General features: G+C 42.3%; 1 protein-coding gene across 3 annotated transcripts; it reads left to right on the plus strand.

Moving 5' to 3' along the window:
- The first annotated feature begins 1,476 nt into the window (after positions 1 to 1,476).
- btr01 (bloodthirsty-related gene family, member 1) lies at positions 1,477 to 14,922 on the plus strand. 3 transcript variants are annotated; one of them, XM_005948198.3, is made up of 11 exons: positions 1,477 to 1,591; positions 4,434 to 4,950; positions 8,294 to 8,447; positions 10,364 to 10,459; positions 10,805 to 10,894; positions 11,000 to 11,143; positions 12,404 to 12,551; positions 12,796 to 12,840; positions 12,949 to 12,975; positions 13,186 to 13,361; positions 13,675 to 14,922. In XM_005948198.3, the coding sequence occupies exons 2-11, from the start codon at positions 4,445 to 4,447 to the stop codon at positions 14,041 to 14,043; spliced, it is 1,755 nt and encodes a 584-aa protein (XP_005948260.1). In that variant the 5' UTR covers positions 1,477 to 1,591; positions 4,434 to 4,444; the 3' UTR covers positions 14,044 to 14,922. The 3 variants fall into 3 exon arrangements, with proteins under 3 accessions (XP_005948260.1, XP_042070464.1, XP_042070465.1); XM_042214530.1 differs by having other exon boundaries at positions 12,949 to 13,361; XM_042214531.1 differs by lacking the exons at positions 12,796 to 12,840; positions 12,949 to 12,975.
- Positions 14,923 to 15,479: the final 557 nt, after the last annotated feature.

The following is a 15,479-nucleotide window of genomic DNA, read 5'->3' on the forward strand; positions in this document are numbered from 1 at the left end:
GAGAAAAAGAGTCTAACTTAACATCAATGGTACTAAGAGTAGCTGTAGATAATATTACATCTCTCTCAAAGTCCGTCCCTAATCATTTTAAAAAATGGGAAGCGCTACATCAGGGCGCAGCAAGACATTGACAGGTTGGTGAAAGTTAGGAGGTTTAAGAAACAGTGGAAGAAGGCATCAGAAATGGAAAGGAGAAAACTTGAAGCACTTCAGTGTGAGGTGGAGAACATAGTGAACCGTGCAGGCCTAAATGGGCATTCCTTATACTCTCTGCAAGCTAAAAAAAAAGGTGGCTTGGAGAAAGAAATCATACCAGGACTTGTGGAACGACAGTAGAGATCCTAATTCATCACACAGTTCAGCTAAATCAGTCTTAGCTACACCCATGTGCATGTAATGAAGCATCTCAAACAGACTTTATCTCTTTATTGCTTCAACTCCCAGAACAAACACGCATCATTACAGTGTACAAAACTCTGATGTGGGCATCAAGTGTCCTGTATGATTTAACAGACAATGTGGAGATCCAGAAATTCTTTTATTGCTGCCATATAACTTGCATCATTATAACTGCATTAATAACATTCTTTACAGCATTATTCCAATATTTCTCACAGTATTGATACTGCATTACAGTTGTTTATTGAAGATGTCCATTTGAGGATCCTTCCATTATGTTAACTTTTATTACAGGTACGGTCAGAAGTATTTTATACACATTGCATATCTGTGCTTATTTTGAGTTGATGTTCGGTTCATTAAGGGTCTTAAGCTTCACTGGCGTGACTGTCCAGGGGATACATGCTGAGGGAAACTAGAACATAGAAGGATAACTGCAATGCATGCTTACAGTACATATAATACATATGATCTAGGAATGTGTCAGGCCTGAGGCCTTAACTCATTTGGTGTCTCACTATATTTTATTCTACTTGGTAACAGATGATCAGAGTCAATAATTAGCCTCAGAGACCCTGAGGGCTTGAAGTTTATTACCTTGTATGGAAGGTGTTATAGAAAAGAGAAGTTCTATGTCTGTTTATAGCCATTAAAGATGTACGATTAACGGTGACTAATGTCTGGAACCTATTTTAATCTGTCATTGACGCCATAGGGGGGCGTGTACCCCACTGCTGTATAAGTATCCACAACATGTATTTTGGTCAGAAGACATACAGTATGTTGATGTTTTCTCCGGGCTGTTAATAAGCTCATCGTTTGATTGCACTTTTCTGGGGCCTCCGTGGTTTGTGACACTGCTCCACATTGATCGATTTTGCGACAGTTTCTTGAAATAAAAAGCACGTGCATTATCTAATTAGAGCTGTGTTTGCTAAAGAGCTGTGAGACAGAGTTGATCTAAAACAGCATACCTCTGCAGCTGCACCTGTCGAGCAGGTCTGTTTGGATAAATGTCGTGGGTGGGGGGGGGGGGGGGGTTAAGAGGAGGGATCAACAAAACAATGAAGCAAAAATGACACGAATGTGAAAAGTGAAATCCAGACTGACAGGAGCAAGAGAAGGAGAGGAACGAGCTACAGGGAACATCTCGTACAAACACTCAAATACAACCTCTCTGCTGAAACTGCAGGTAAGACATGTTCACTAACATGTGAACTGTGGACTCTGTTCCTGTTGTTAGTTGGTGTCTGAATAGGATCAGTTCACCCAGCAGCCTGTAGAGCGTCATTTGTCTGTGCACTATGTCAAAGGAAGCTCTGTATATGCCTATATGTAACACAAGTACTGATATTTAATGTTATCATGCAGTGTGTGAAAGTGTGTAAAAACATGCAACGCTACCTGTTTATACTGCAGCTTTACAGCTTTAATATCAAAGCTAAATGATCTCACTATGTAACTTCAGGAAATGGTTGTGCAGGCAGGTGTTATCGAGCTGTGTGCCTGTACGCTCTGATACTCCAAATCTGTTTCATGACGACGTGAAAGAAATCAGCAGAGAAAGGCAGCCGTGGGTGTGGGTCGCTACGCCACATGAAACTTTATATAAGCCTTTGACACCAGTGTGCTCAACAGTTATACAGTCTGTTGTTGACATGTGTGCGCCGTCACGATACTTTTACCAAAGCTGGATTTATAAACCAAAAACATTAACAGAATCACAACGACAGTGATGCGTCATTGTCGGTCACACTGACTGTTGATCAGGTTCAAATTCAGCCTTTTGGTTTTATACCAGCGTTTCCCCCAAAGTCTCGTCAAAATGGTCAAATTTCACATGGTCTTTGTGTTCTTATTGGTCAACACTGATTCTCTGTCATGATGGCACTTTTTCACATAGGACTGGGTAGGCGTGGCCAAATCACTATTTAAAAACCACGTTTTGTATTCAGTTCATCTTTGTCTGATAAAAAAAGTGATCATTAATCTCACACGTTTAATTGTGACCTATACTTTTTCTTAGCACTGAGGTTGTGAGAACAACACAAAACTTCACCTCCATCATAGGTTCACCAGTGTTAATATAAAGCACTGGTATAGTGTTACACACAGATTTTACACATTACTTTTCATAAATGTTATCATCTTCTCTCTGAGGAAGCTTTCGGATACACGACAGCTCTGTGATGTCTTGCATATTTCAGTAATGACCACTGTCTTCAGATTGGTTACCACATGACTGAGCAATGGCTCAACAATGCTGGTGGTGCTTCCTGTACGGCGGCTGCTCACACGTTTTCATGAGCCAGTAAATCTGTCTGTTATTTATTTTATTTTGCTTCTTTACTTTCCTAAAGCACTCATATATTGTGTTCCATCATTTTTTCCAGTGCTGTACAAAAAGCAGCTGATGTTTGGATTAGTGAAGCTTCCACTCTGCTAATTTAACACGACAGCACATTTCTGCCTGGTATGAAGAAACTAACAGAAAGATCGCTCTCATGAGGTCACTGTGACAGAAGCAGGCTTCCTTTCATTTCTCTTATTCATGAAATAACAGTTTATTGTTGAATGCTGGAGCATGGTGCTTATACGACATAAATACATATTATCCAGTCAGAGTCAGCTGATCTCAGTACAGCACACACTAAAGAAACACGAATGACTTGCAGGATTTTTTCCCCATTGCCTCGTTTAACTCGGTAATGATGACGTCCTGGCCGAGAATATTCCAGCCGAGCCTGAATTTCTTGATCTTGCGCAACTACTCCTTTGTATATTTTCACTGTGTGTTTTAGCTTTAGTGTGTTTAAGTTAAGGAAGTGCACACTCACACTGAGAGTCTCATGCTGCCAGCAGCTCCAAAGAGCTTCTGAATCAGTTGATGGATTAGGCGAACAATGAATGTTTTAGAGTACACTTGGGTTATATGTTACCCAGCAAAAAGGGGCATGAATCCTCTCGGCACCTGTTTGTCCTTCACTTTTGGTTCTTGATGGATATTGCTGAAGTCGAGCTTTAGACCGGTGATAATGAGATCATTTTAATGATAGTAATATATCAGCTAAGACTGGGGCTGTTAGGCTGTATCAGAGTGCAGATATCCAGGCTGGACGAGTGAAACCAGCCTATCAGTCCAGCTCATCCAGGTTTCAGGATGAAGCGAGTGTTTGCAGCACTACTGTCACTGTTCTGTATATTATTGTGTAACAGTGACTGTTCCTCGTCTGCGGTCATGAATTTTGAGTACGTTAGCTGGGCCAGGACTTGCTGAATGGAATATGGCTCCCATCTTTCATAGCAGTGACCAACAGGTGAATGACAGGAAATGAAGGAAGCTGGTCAGAGGGCGTGGCTTGGGTGTGTCAGACACTTGAAGAACAGGTGGATGGATAGATAAAAACATCTAATAATTCAAAGTTTATCACTTCAGCTTGTATTGGAGAGGTGGATGTTGCCCAAGATAATACCTCCATCCACTCCATCCCTCACTGGCCAATCACAGGAGCAGAATGAGATTACCCATAATGCACCACTAAATGACAGGATATCATTCCTGTCTCTGGATATCTCTGTACAACTCCTCCATTTCATTCACAGCACACAGTGCAGTAGTTCCAGCATTACTACTGCATCCTCTACAGAGAAAATAACAACCATACATATCCATGTATATATATTTAATATTCTTTGCTATTAGTATCTCTTAGAGCTATTTTGTTTCTATTTTGTAACTTTGTAACATGTTGTATTATTTAGTCGGTTACTGTTCTCACTGCCTCGAGTAACTGGGAACACATATTTTCAGGGATAATCAAAGAGTTCTGGTTCTGATTCAGTGTAGTTTGGAGTTCCCATGAACAAGCTCCAGACCAGTTCTGTATAAACTCAGTCTTTTCCTGTGGCAACGAGAATTAGATGAGATCTGAACAGTAAAGCTTTTGAAATTCATGTCTGGGACATTTATTCAATAGTTTGCTGATGCACACAGTTTAATATTTTTCTAATCTTCTGTCTGTCTCTATATGCAGCTCAAAACTAAATGGCTATGTCACTACCTGCTGCCTTCCTGTCTGAAGAACAGTTCACCTGCCCTATATGTCTGGAAGTATTTACCAAACCGGTCACAACACCATGTGGACACAGTTTCTGCCAAACCTGCATTTCCTCCTACTGGGACGGAAACAGTACAAAAATGTACCAGTGCCCTCTCTGCAAAGAGTCCTTCCTCAAGAGACCAGCTCTCCATATCAACCTGACCCTGAAGGAAATAACTGAACAATTCAAGCAGATGGCCGGCTCTCCTGTGGCTGACAGACTTGGAGGAACGGAGCCTTCCAGGTCCCCTTCCCATCATAATCAACCACTGCCACCCAGATTCCAGAGGCAGGGGGAGATGCCCGAGAACATCCTTGCAGAAATGATGTCACGTTTTCAGCGCCTGCCAGACCCCGGGCTGCCTCACGCTGCACTCCCCCAAAGCCAGAGTCGAGATGGTGCTCCCTTTGTCAGGACGGAGCATCACGACCCCCCACCACCTTACCCCAGGTACCGAAATATACTGAAATATTGCATTACAATATATTTGACTGAACCACATTAATAGTAAATGGACTGGATCTTATGTTTTCCAAGTGCTTTATACATGCCTCATTCACCCGTTCATGCAGCCACCTTTTTCTACACTTCAGTGCTTCCCATGTAGCAGTCACACATTCACACTCTGATGGATGCGTCTGCCGCTTGGAGTTACTGTCTTCACTGAGGACATTTGGCACGCCGACTGGTGCAGCCAGGGATTAAACCACTAACACTGTAGCTAGTAGATGACCTGCTCTACAGTTCAGTTTTATTCATATATCTCCAAATCACAGCGGCAGTCACCTGAGGGCCACAAAAAGTCTGTAAAGTTGGACTCAGTAAATGACTTCACGTTCACGAAGTTACCAAATAGTACCAAACAATCATCCAGATTTCTCTGGATGATTGTTTGTCATTAGCGGGATGTTTGTGAGAGTAGTGCCACAACAAAGCATAAATTATTTAATTTTTTTTAAATTTGTTCCAAATGTGACTTTATAACTTTTCAGGTCTATGCCTGTAGTGGTGAGGTATGTGGGGGGACATTTTCATATCCTCTACACAGAGTCATGTGAATGTTTGGGCACCCCTGATAATTCTCATATTTTTCCTTCATAAATCATTATTTGTTTGGATCAGCAATTTCATTTCAATATGTCATATAGGAGACACACGCAATGATATTTGAGAAGTGAAATGGAGTTTATAGGATTTACAGAAAGTGTGCAATAGTTACTTCAACTAAATTAGGCAGGTGCATAAATTCGGGCACCCTTGTTGTTTTATTGACTTGAATACCTTTAGCACTAATTATTGAAACATAAAATTTGTTTGGTAAGCTCATTGACCCTTGACCTACATACACAGGTGAATCCAATCATGAGAACAGGTATTTAAGGTGGCCAATTGCAAGTTTTTCTCCTCTTTGCATCTTCTCTCGAGAGTGGCTACAAGGCAGCCTCAAAACAGCTCTCAAATGACCTGAAAACAAAGATTGTTCACATCATGGTTTAAGGGAAGGATACAAAAAGCTGTCGCAGAGATTTCAGCTGTCAGTTTCCACTGTGAGGAAAATAGTGAGGAAATGGAAAACCACAGACACAGTCCTGGTTAAGGCCGGAAGTGACAGGTCGAGGAAAATCTTAGATAAGCAGAGACAAAGGATGATGAGAACAGTTAGAGTTGACCTGCACACCAGCTCCAAAGACCTGCAACATCATCTTGCAGCAGATGGAGTCACTGTGCATCGTTCGTGGGGGCGATTGTGGCTCAAGAGTTGGGAGTTCGCCTTGTAATCGGAAGGTTGCTGGTTCGAGCCCGGGCTTGGACAGTCCCGGTCGTTGTGTCTTTGGGCAAGACACTTCACCTGTTGCCTACTGGTGGTGGTCAGAGGGCCCGGTGGCGCCAGTGTCCTCGCCTCTGTCAGTGCGCCCCAGGGTGGCTGTGGCTACACAGTAGCTTACCGTCACCAGTGTGTGAATGTGTGGATGACTGGATGTGTAAAGCGCTTTGGGGTCCTTAGGGACTAGTAAAGCGCTACACAAATACAGGCCATTTACCATTGTTCAACTATTCTGCACACTTTACACAAAGAGATGCTGTATGAGAGAGTGATGCAGAGGAAGCCTTTCTGTGCACATGCCACAAACAGAGTCGCTTGAGGTTTGCTAAAGCACATTTGGACAAGCCGACTTCATTCTGGAATAAGGTGCTGTGGACTGATGAAGCTAAAACTGAGTTATTTAGACATAACAAGAGGTGGTATGGAAACAGAACACAGCACTCCAAGAGGAACACTTGCTGCCCACAGTAAAATGTGGTAGCGCTTCCGTCATGCTGTGGGGCTGTGTGGCCAGTGCAGGTACTGGGAAATGAAACTGCTGATCCAAACAACCAGTGATTTATGAAGGAAAATCATGAAAATGATCAAGGGTGCCCAAACTTTTGCATACCACTGTAAATGCTACAAGGCTCCCACAGAGAGGACCAGATTTACTAAGTGGACACATTAGCTTGATGCCACAACAGCAGAAACGCTTTGATGGGAGGATTCAGCAGCAGCAGTGGACAAGCAGACCCGATGAGGGAGCGAGAAATCAGAAAATGAAAAAAACAATCAAATACATGCTCATAGATTTTACGTGAAGAAACATCCATCTCACACACATCAATTAGTTAAACTACAGACACGTCTTAAAAACATACAGGCTTAGACAACCTGCTAATACTTTTCATTCCTCGTGGGTTTGTAAACTAATAACAGTGTTATATGACGTTTGGCTGCTCTGTGCTCTGCTGTATGGAGAGATCAGCACCTCGTGGCTGTTTGGTAGTTTAAAATGCTTCAGATAGTCTCCGACCCCTGCTCTCAGGGAGTCCTTACCACGCCGACTGTTGAACTTTACAACAAAACTACTTTCCAGTATTAAGCACATTTTATGTTTATGCCTGTTTGATAAACAGTCCAAAGCCACAGAGATTCCCTTTGTTACGATGAACAGCACGAGTCGTCATTTGCGTTAGAACGGCCTGAGCCCCTCCCCTCTTCTCCTTTGGAAAAAAAGAAAAAGGTTCAAATGTTTCATCACTTATTGAAATATACCTGTTATTAAACCAACTCAGCAGTTTCAAACGATTGAAGAGAAGGCGAGTGGGCTTCTTTAGGTTTGTGAAGACATCCGGCCTGGCCTCCACGAGGCTTCTTCACTTTTAAAACAACAGACGCAGACTCTAGTAATGGTTGTCCTCTTGGAAGGAGTACTAAGACTTCTTAACCATTACTAATGGTATTAGTCCTCAAGTGAGACAAGGTTTTAGCACTGATGTTTACAACAGAAACATTTGTATGGTGCACATTTCTGGCCTCCTATTCTCATTTTTAGACCACTGGAGTATTTTTGCATTACTCACAGCTCAAAAGCATCTTTTGTTTTATACTGGGTGTTGCTCAGGTCACCCACTGCCTAAAACAAGTGTCTCTTGACTGGTTGCCCATTGCAAACAGGAGGTTTGAACAGGAGGTGAGTGGTTGTGCTGTGTTCACAAAGATATCTCGTCAGTATGACATCATGAACGTGTAGGATGGGAAAAAAACTGTGTGAAACAGATTGTTTAGAGGAGTGTTTGCATGTAGTATCAGTGTACATATGACAGGAAATAAGAAAAGCAGAGTAAGGAAACCTTTTGTGTTAACAGCTAAATGTAACCATACACGTGTCAAACTGTAAACAACTGAATAATATGTCCTGGAAACCAGACGACAGGTTAATCAGTCACTTACATTCATTTATTCAAATGTTGACATGTCCAGTGACTCGGATCTGCCGCCGTGCCCCATCCACCTGAGAGGTCTGGAATTCTTCTGTCGCACTGATAACTTGTGCGTGTGCAGCACGTGTGTGGGGACGTCAGATCACCTAGGACACAACATCACCCCCGCCAAACGAGAGTGGCACTTGAAGAAGGTTTGTGCATGTGGTGGTTGGCTCACAGCTAACTGGGCCTCACTGACTGGTTTAGTAAAAGTTCTCTTTGAGAATAAACCATCATGCTGCGGGGATTTGTTGCAACTTTGTTGCAGGTTTGGGAATTCTTACAGTTATTGTGATGTTGATATGTATTTCTTTAATTTTCAGAATGTTGAAGGTTTTTTTCCTCACAGGCTCCTGATATGCTGTCATGGCATGATTCTAATTTTCACAACAGAATAACTGGAACGATGGATTCCAGTTTGGGCTGGCATGTCCAAAGGTCAGAGTATCAGGTGGAGCTGTGAACATCCTCACTGCTAAACTCTGGGCTGGACCACACAGCTGTGCTATCATGCACAGTCTGTTAGAACTATGTCTCTAGGTTTGTGTCTGTGCAGAACCACAGTGGATTGAGATGAATCCAGATGTGACGGCAGGCTTTCAGCTTTGATTCAGCAGCTTTAGCAAAACTCCTGCACTCACTGTTCAGGAATTAGAAGCTTTTCTACACAGTCTCACTTTTTCAGAGGCTCAAGGTGAACGAGAGTATTTTCAACATTTTAATTTTTAAAAGTTGAATTATGTATTAATACACACACATTTAAATATAACACTTGTATTTAATATTTTAATGAAAAACGGCTCCCTGATGTTTCGAACCCTAAACTGTAACCATCTCCAGCTGCTGCTTGTTCGTGCGTCTCTGTGCCTTCAGTTTTGTATTCAATAAGCTGCTCTATAGAGTTGAGTTAGGGTGACTGACTTTGTTATAATATCCCATTTCTTTATCTTGATAAACTCTTCGGCAGAGATGGGCAGTAACGCGTTACAAGTAACGCATTACTGTAATCTGATTACTTTTTTCAAGTAACAAGTAAAGTAAGGGATTACTATTGCCAAAACGGTAATTAGATTACCGTTACTTTCCCGTAGGAACGCTGCGTTACTAAAACCGTGATTTTTTGCGAGAATGTCTCATGACAGTGACGTAAGCGAGTGCGACGTTCGTGACAACAGCTGTGTGCAGATCAACAATGGATCATATATCGAGTGCGGAGTATGAGCGTGCAGCGTTTAAAGCGTGGAAGTACTGACCTTACTTTGAGTTTGATTCCATAAAAAGTGACAAAAACATTAGTGTCCGTTGTGCGTGGGAAGAAAACTTCTTTTTACAGCGAAAAAACCCCTAAACTTCCAACAAGCACCGAGTAGCTACGACGTAATGGGAAACTCACAGAGAAACTCGCGGATTCTTCCACTGACCGCGGCACACCTGCACCAGGGTAACCCTCCGCCTGCCCCACTCCTGCTTTACAGGTGAAAATAGAGCAACAGGACCGCTGAGTCTTTGACTTTATTTATTTTCTGCTGTGTTTTACTTGCATCTATTTGAAAGACTGAGTGTAAACACAAAAAATATTTTATTTTATGAGCTGGAATGTGCAGAAAACAGGTTTAAATGTTAAACTAATTTCTTCCAGTCAGAGAATGTTGCAGATAATTAAATCTTTGCTTGATGCATAAAGTTAAAAGGTTAAAACTAATAAAACAAGTTTTAAAAAGAGACTTTTCCATCTGATTACATTTTGTATGATGGATTATGCAGAAAAAGTAGAATTGGGCTGAAAGATCTATCGCTTTATCACCTCTTCAGGTTGTAAATTCATACTACTTCTATCAGCAGTAACACCTGGCTCCACCGCTTTTGTGAAACACCTGAATTAAAGCTGAAGATCTGCACTTCAATCATATTTTCAGTGTTTGTCAGTTGACACAGTTGATTTTAAATCAAAGTCAACTGTCATTGACAAACAAACTGTGCATCTAATTGTATATAAACATGCAACTGCAGCAGAGCATGTTTAATGCGTTGGTTGTTAGACACACTGTGTGTTTTCTGTCTCATTCAGGCTCAGTTAGGTATTACTGAGGCGGAGCTAAAGGAGCTCATCAGTGAGAGAGAGAGAAAAGTGGAGGAGGTACACAGCTCCCTGCGAGAGATAAAGGTGAGTGATGTGGTGTCAACACGACTGCAGGAAGAAGCTTCGCTTATGGATCGTATGTATTTATTCTCTCACACGTGCACTTTGTTTGTTTGTTTGTTTTGTTAAGATAGCATGCTACATTGTTCCAGGAGCCAATCAGAGAGCAGAGATCTTTAGCTGACACTTGTCCTTAAAAACTGTTCATGTGGCCGAGCTGTTCATGTTTAATGAAATATCTCAGAAAAGAAAATGACAGAATAGATACCAAAAGTGAGCACACTTTAGTTTGTCACATTTTACATTTATGGTTGTCTCTGAATTCTTCTTTTCTACTTTTCCGCTGGTTGCTGTTCGTGCTTTAATCAGGATACTGCAGAGAGAGAGACGGATGAAGCCGTCTGTGCTTTTTCCAAGCTGATCTCCAGCGTGGAGCACTGCCAAGCTGAAGTCTTGGAGGTGACCAACTACAGAGACAATCATACTGCACACACTATTTTTGTCTCAAAGTAGACGACACATTTGTCGGCATATTCATGAACACACCCTTTCTGTGGCACCCAGGTGATAGAGGTGACTCTTCGAGCGGCAGAGCGCAGAGCTCAGAGCGTGCTGAGAGAGCTGGAAGAAGAAATAGCTGAGCTTAAACGGAGGAGCTCAGCACTGAGTCAGCTGGCTCTGTCTGAGGACTACATATTCTTTCTCAAGGTATGAATAAATAATGAAATGAGGCACCAGATAAAATAATACAGACGTAATACATTTGCAGTGCTCCACTAGTTACTCCCAGTAACAGATCCAGAAAGTAGCTATAAGTTCAGTTAAGGAATATACTGAGAATTGAGATGCAGAGATGTGAAACCCTGGATCAGGATTACTCATCTTGCTAGAGGCACTAGCTGCTGGGAGACATGAAAATGTCTTCTCCACTCACTTTTTTTTACTCCTGATGCTTTTATGTTATTGTTTGCATAAAACTACCAAATGATTGTCAGAGAATTGTGAGAGCCACGGTTATAGTACTAAAAGCTGGGGCGCCCCAGTCACGCTCACAGAACAGTTCGGTATAAGCAGCGTTTGTTAGGGTGCAGACACGTGACCAGGGAGGAGAGGGTTGTAGAGGTGCTCGTGGTGGCAACAGGAACGAGTGAATGAAGCTGATGAGCGTCGCCCATTCAGTTGCTAGAGGTTGCTGTTAGTCAGTGGGAAATTTCTTCCTCAAGCCTTGGACCAGTCGACCAGTCATTAGAAAAGAAGCCTTCCCCAACCAGCTGGCAAAAGGTTTGTGATTCATTTGGTCAGCAGCATATTGTAGCACTGTGGTTTACTGGAATCGACAGATTCTCTGAGCTGAAGCGAAACAAGAAAAAGAGAAGATTAGGCTTAAACGAAATGTTGTGTCTTTTGAAACACATCGGCTGTGGCTGAGGCACGACTTCTACTTTGTAGGCATTTCTGGTTTGTGCCACACCTTATACTCCTGCTCAGCCAGTAGGTAGTCAGTAGCAATCTGCTAGCAACCAAAGCATTTACTGGGAGGTTTTTGGTGCAAACTCCAGGAACCACTGCCAACTACCTTTCCAGCAGAAACTACTGATGTTTCCAGATGTAATCTGCAGTGAGGGGAGGGAGTGCATGGACCAGAGTCTGAAAACAAGCAGATATGTTCTGGAGAGAAGAGAGAATGAAGGTTAGTAGAACCTGGACAGAGTTCAATGAGAGGGAGACAGGTGAACATGTAAGGAGTACATGGATGAGTTTGAAGGACTGTGCATGAGAGAGGTGCAGAAGAGAGTGCAGCCAGGGCGGACCTTTTCCTAAACCGCCAATGAAAATGAAATCGGTGATTATTGGAATTTGTTATTTGGCCCTAAGTAACTGGAATTTGGCTACTTTGAGCATATAGCATGATTAACATGATATGTAACATAGACTGTATGTCTTTATGACATTCCTATCCCCCTGCAGACGTTCCCTTCCCTGTCTGCACCTTGGCAGGCTAAGAACTGGTCCGGAGTCTCTGTGTCATCTCAGCTGACGTCAGGTGTGATTCTCAGGTCTGTCAATCAGATGATGGAGCAGTTTCACAAAGAGCTGCGAATACTGCCAGAAATCTGTAAGTCTTCATTCCCACCTCAAGTTAAACTGGGCAGTAAAGTCACGTTGAAAATTCAAAAGAGCAAATAGTGTCTCTAAACCTTTGCAACTCAATGGAACGTCTGTACAATAGCAACGTAGCCAAAAAAAGACCATCCTAGCATTATGTAATTCTAAGTTCAAACTCTGCATGATCATGTTTTCATTAACAAACATCAAATATTAACTGAACATTGCAAAAATGTGTCTCTCCATACTGGTAGGTCAGCAATCGTCATCAAACCAGTCTTTATCTAGACCCAACCCGAGTAAGTGTTTTAATGACAGCACACAATTCTTTACATGTTAATATTCTTCTTCAAATAAATGACTTGAAGAAAATGTCGAGAAGTCAATTTATCACATTTTCTTTGCAGAGGTTAGGAGGGTTCAAGAATATGCAGGTATGGACTTAAATCCTTTTAGCGTTTACTTTTGTTTGAGCCCCGAGCTAAACTGGCGGGTTTTTAGAAACTCCATTTCAAAGACGTTTTGGCATTTACAGTTTTCTGTCCAACTTGTGTACCGGACATCATTCATCTTTAACCCGAACTCAAGTCAGCAGTGTTACAGGATGGAGGAACTAACCATTGCTCTATCACTGTATCTGTCAGTTGACATCACTTTGGATCCCACCACAGCCCACCCACGTCTCACCGTCTCAGCAGATGGGAAGAGGGTTTACTGCGGAGATCGCCATCAGGTGGTACCAGACAACCCGAAACGCTTTGACCGGGTAGTGTGTCTGCTGGCCAACCAGGGCTTCAACTCAGGGCGCCATTACTGGGAGGTAAGCAATATGGAAACAAGCTCTTTTAGTTTAAACTCTCAGTCTCTGTGTACAAACAAAGCAGTCCATCTGATGGGTACGTGGAGACATGAGCGAGGGGAGCTTTATGACATCTTGAGTTTAGTGAGAAGATTTTATGTGTTTCTTTTTGCTAAATTACTGATTAATTAGTGTTTTTTATTTCTTTTTTTAACATATGGGGGCTCTCCCATCATAACTGGAAAAACTATGGCATCCACATTAAAGATCAAAGCGCACTGCAAATTCGGTGTCGAATGTCTAAATTAATCATTACCATAATGTCCTCTTACAGGTGGAGGTAGGGGGGAAGACTGATTGGGACCTCGGCGTGGCCAGTCGGTCCATCAACCGTAAGGGTAAAATCACCGTGAGCCCCGCCCATGGATACTGGTTTCTCAGCCTTCGGGATCAGTCCGAGTTCGCCTTCAGAACAGAACCATCGACCAACTTGACGGTTCACATCAGACCATCTCGGGTGGGAATCTATGTTGACTATGACAAGGGACTGTTGTCCTTCTACAACGTAGATGCCAAAGTGCTAATGTTTACATTCACCGATAGTTTTTCTGACACCATCCATCCATTCTTCAGCCCCTGTACAAATAAATCAGGACGGAATGAGGCTCCACTAATCATCTGTCCTGTTGCAATGACAGAATGATCAACTATAACAAGTGCTTTAAAGTACTGCTTCAAGACTTGGATACAGAAACATCTGCAACTAATAACTGATCATTTTATTCTTTGCAGCACAATAAAGAAGAATATGGCCTTTGGTTAGCATATGCTAAAGCTGCCATTGTGATTAATATTGGCAGAAAATGTGAAATTCTTTCAGGAAAATACGGACTCTGCATCCGTCAAACTAAAGATGAGCGATGAGCCTCAGCTCAACGGCCTGCATTACCGATGGCATGGAGTCGCATGTGGATTTGGCAGTTTACACTTCTGGAAAGGCACACTTACTACATCATGAAACAAAAATGACACCAAAGAAGAGCCAGGACTGTTATATCAGAAAGTGCTGTCCTCGGCCGTCAGACGTTTGAGACTGCTGCACAGAATCCTGAAAGCTGCGTCCTCAAAAAGAAACACTTCATTGTGTTGCTGTCATCACATTAAAAATCAGAAAATATTTTCCTTAAAACATTTACAGTGGCCATATTTTGATCATGAATCAGTGTGTGTTGGTATGTCTGGACTACATTTTTTATGTGTGCTCTGTGCCTTTAAGAGTCTCTGCAGTCTCTCCTTTTTCTGATTGGCTGCCGCTGTCTCCGGCAGACCTGTCCTCAGCTGCCCAAGTCATAGGCTGTATCCCAATTCAGAGTCTGCAGCCTTAAAGTACGCAGCCTTAACGATCCACAAGGGCCGCGTACTCAAAGACCGCTAAGGCCGGAAGTGCGAGGCTTGTGAAATCGGACAGTCTAGCCTCCGTGGCGCTGCCCAGGTTGCCTAGCAACCATGATACTAACAGCTGGAAACGTGTCATACAGCTTTGTTTGACAGAAATGAAGGAGAACATCTTTTGTTCATTTGTTTGTTTGTTTCTACATGAGCTTTGATAATTCTCTGTAAGATTAAGCTCAGCTATTGAACGGTGTTATGGTTCAAAATATTGGGGATGGAGACAAGAGGAAAACCACAATAACAACACTGGTCCGGCCGGGTCAAGTCAAACGATGATTTTAATGATCACACACGTGGGAGATGGACACTGTATGCAGACAGCCTCAGATCTCAAAATGGTGGAGCATTGCTCAAACTCTTATAGCCTCTGGTTCTCCCACCTTATCATAAAAGCCTAAACATTCACATGCTTTTCTCTCACACGGCGCCTAAGCTACGACCTTGGCTCCCTGTTTATCTGCTCCTGCTGAGATGGGGCAGAAAACTCCAGCATGTTCTATTCTCTTCTAATACTGCAAACAGTATTTCTTATAACATCATAAAACAATATCATTCAACTACAATAAATCAGCAGTCTACTTTAATGCAAATCAGTTTAACTAATGCAATAGTTATCAGCTTCTTCTAATTCAGGAGAATAATGCAAACTAAAACTACATAATAATTCACAATCTTTAATTAGGGGTA

The sequence above is a fragment of the Haplochromis burtoni genome, unplaced genomic scaffold (genome assembly GCF_018398535.1).
Source record: "Haplochromis burtoni strain Fernald_Lab_line unplaced genomic scaffold, NCSU_Asbu1 Contig_582, whole genome shotgun sequence".
In the NCBI taxonomy this organism is placed as follows: domain Eukaryota; kingdom Metazoa; phylum Chordata; class Actinopteri; order Cichliformes; family Cichlidae; genus Haplochromis; species Haplochromis burtoni.

What these genes read in the sequence shown, in the direction of transcription:
- btr01 (XM_042214530.1), top strand. Translation starts at nt 4,445, where the DNA reads ATGGCTATGTCACTACCTGCTGCCTTCCTGTCTGAAGAACAGTTCACC. An exon ending in CCCCCACCACCTTACCCCAG is followed by an intron (nt 4,951 to 8,293) that starts GTACCGAAATAT and finishes TGACATGTCCAG; the next exon opens with TGACTCGGATCTGCCGCCGT. An exon ending in GCTCCCTGCGAGAGATAAAG is followed by an intron (nt 10,460 to 10,804) that starts GTGAGTGATGTG and finishes TGCTTTAATCAG; the next exon opens with GATACTGCAGAGAGAGAGAC.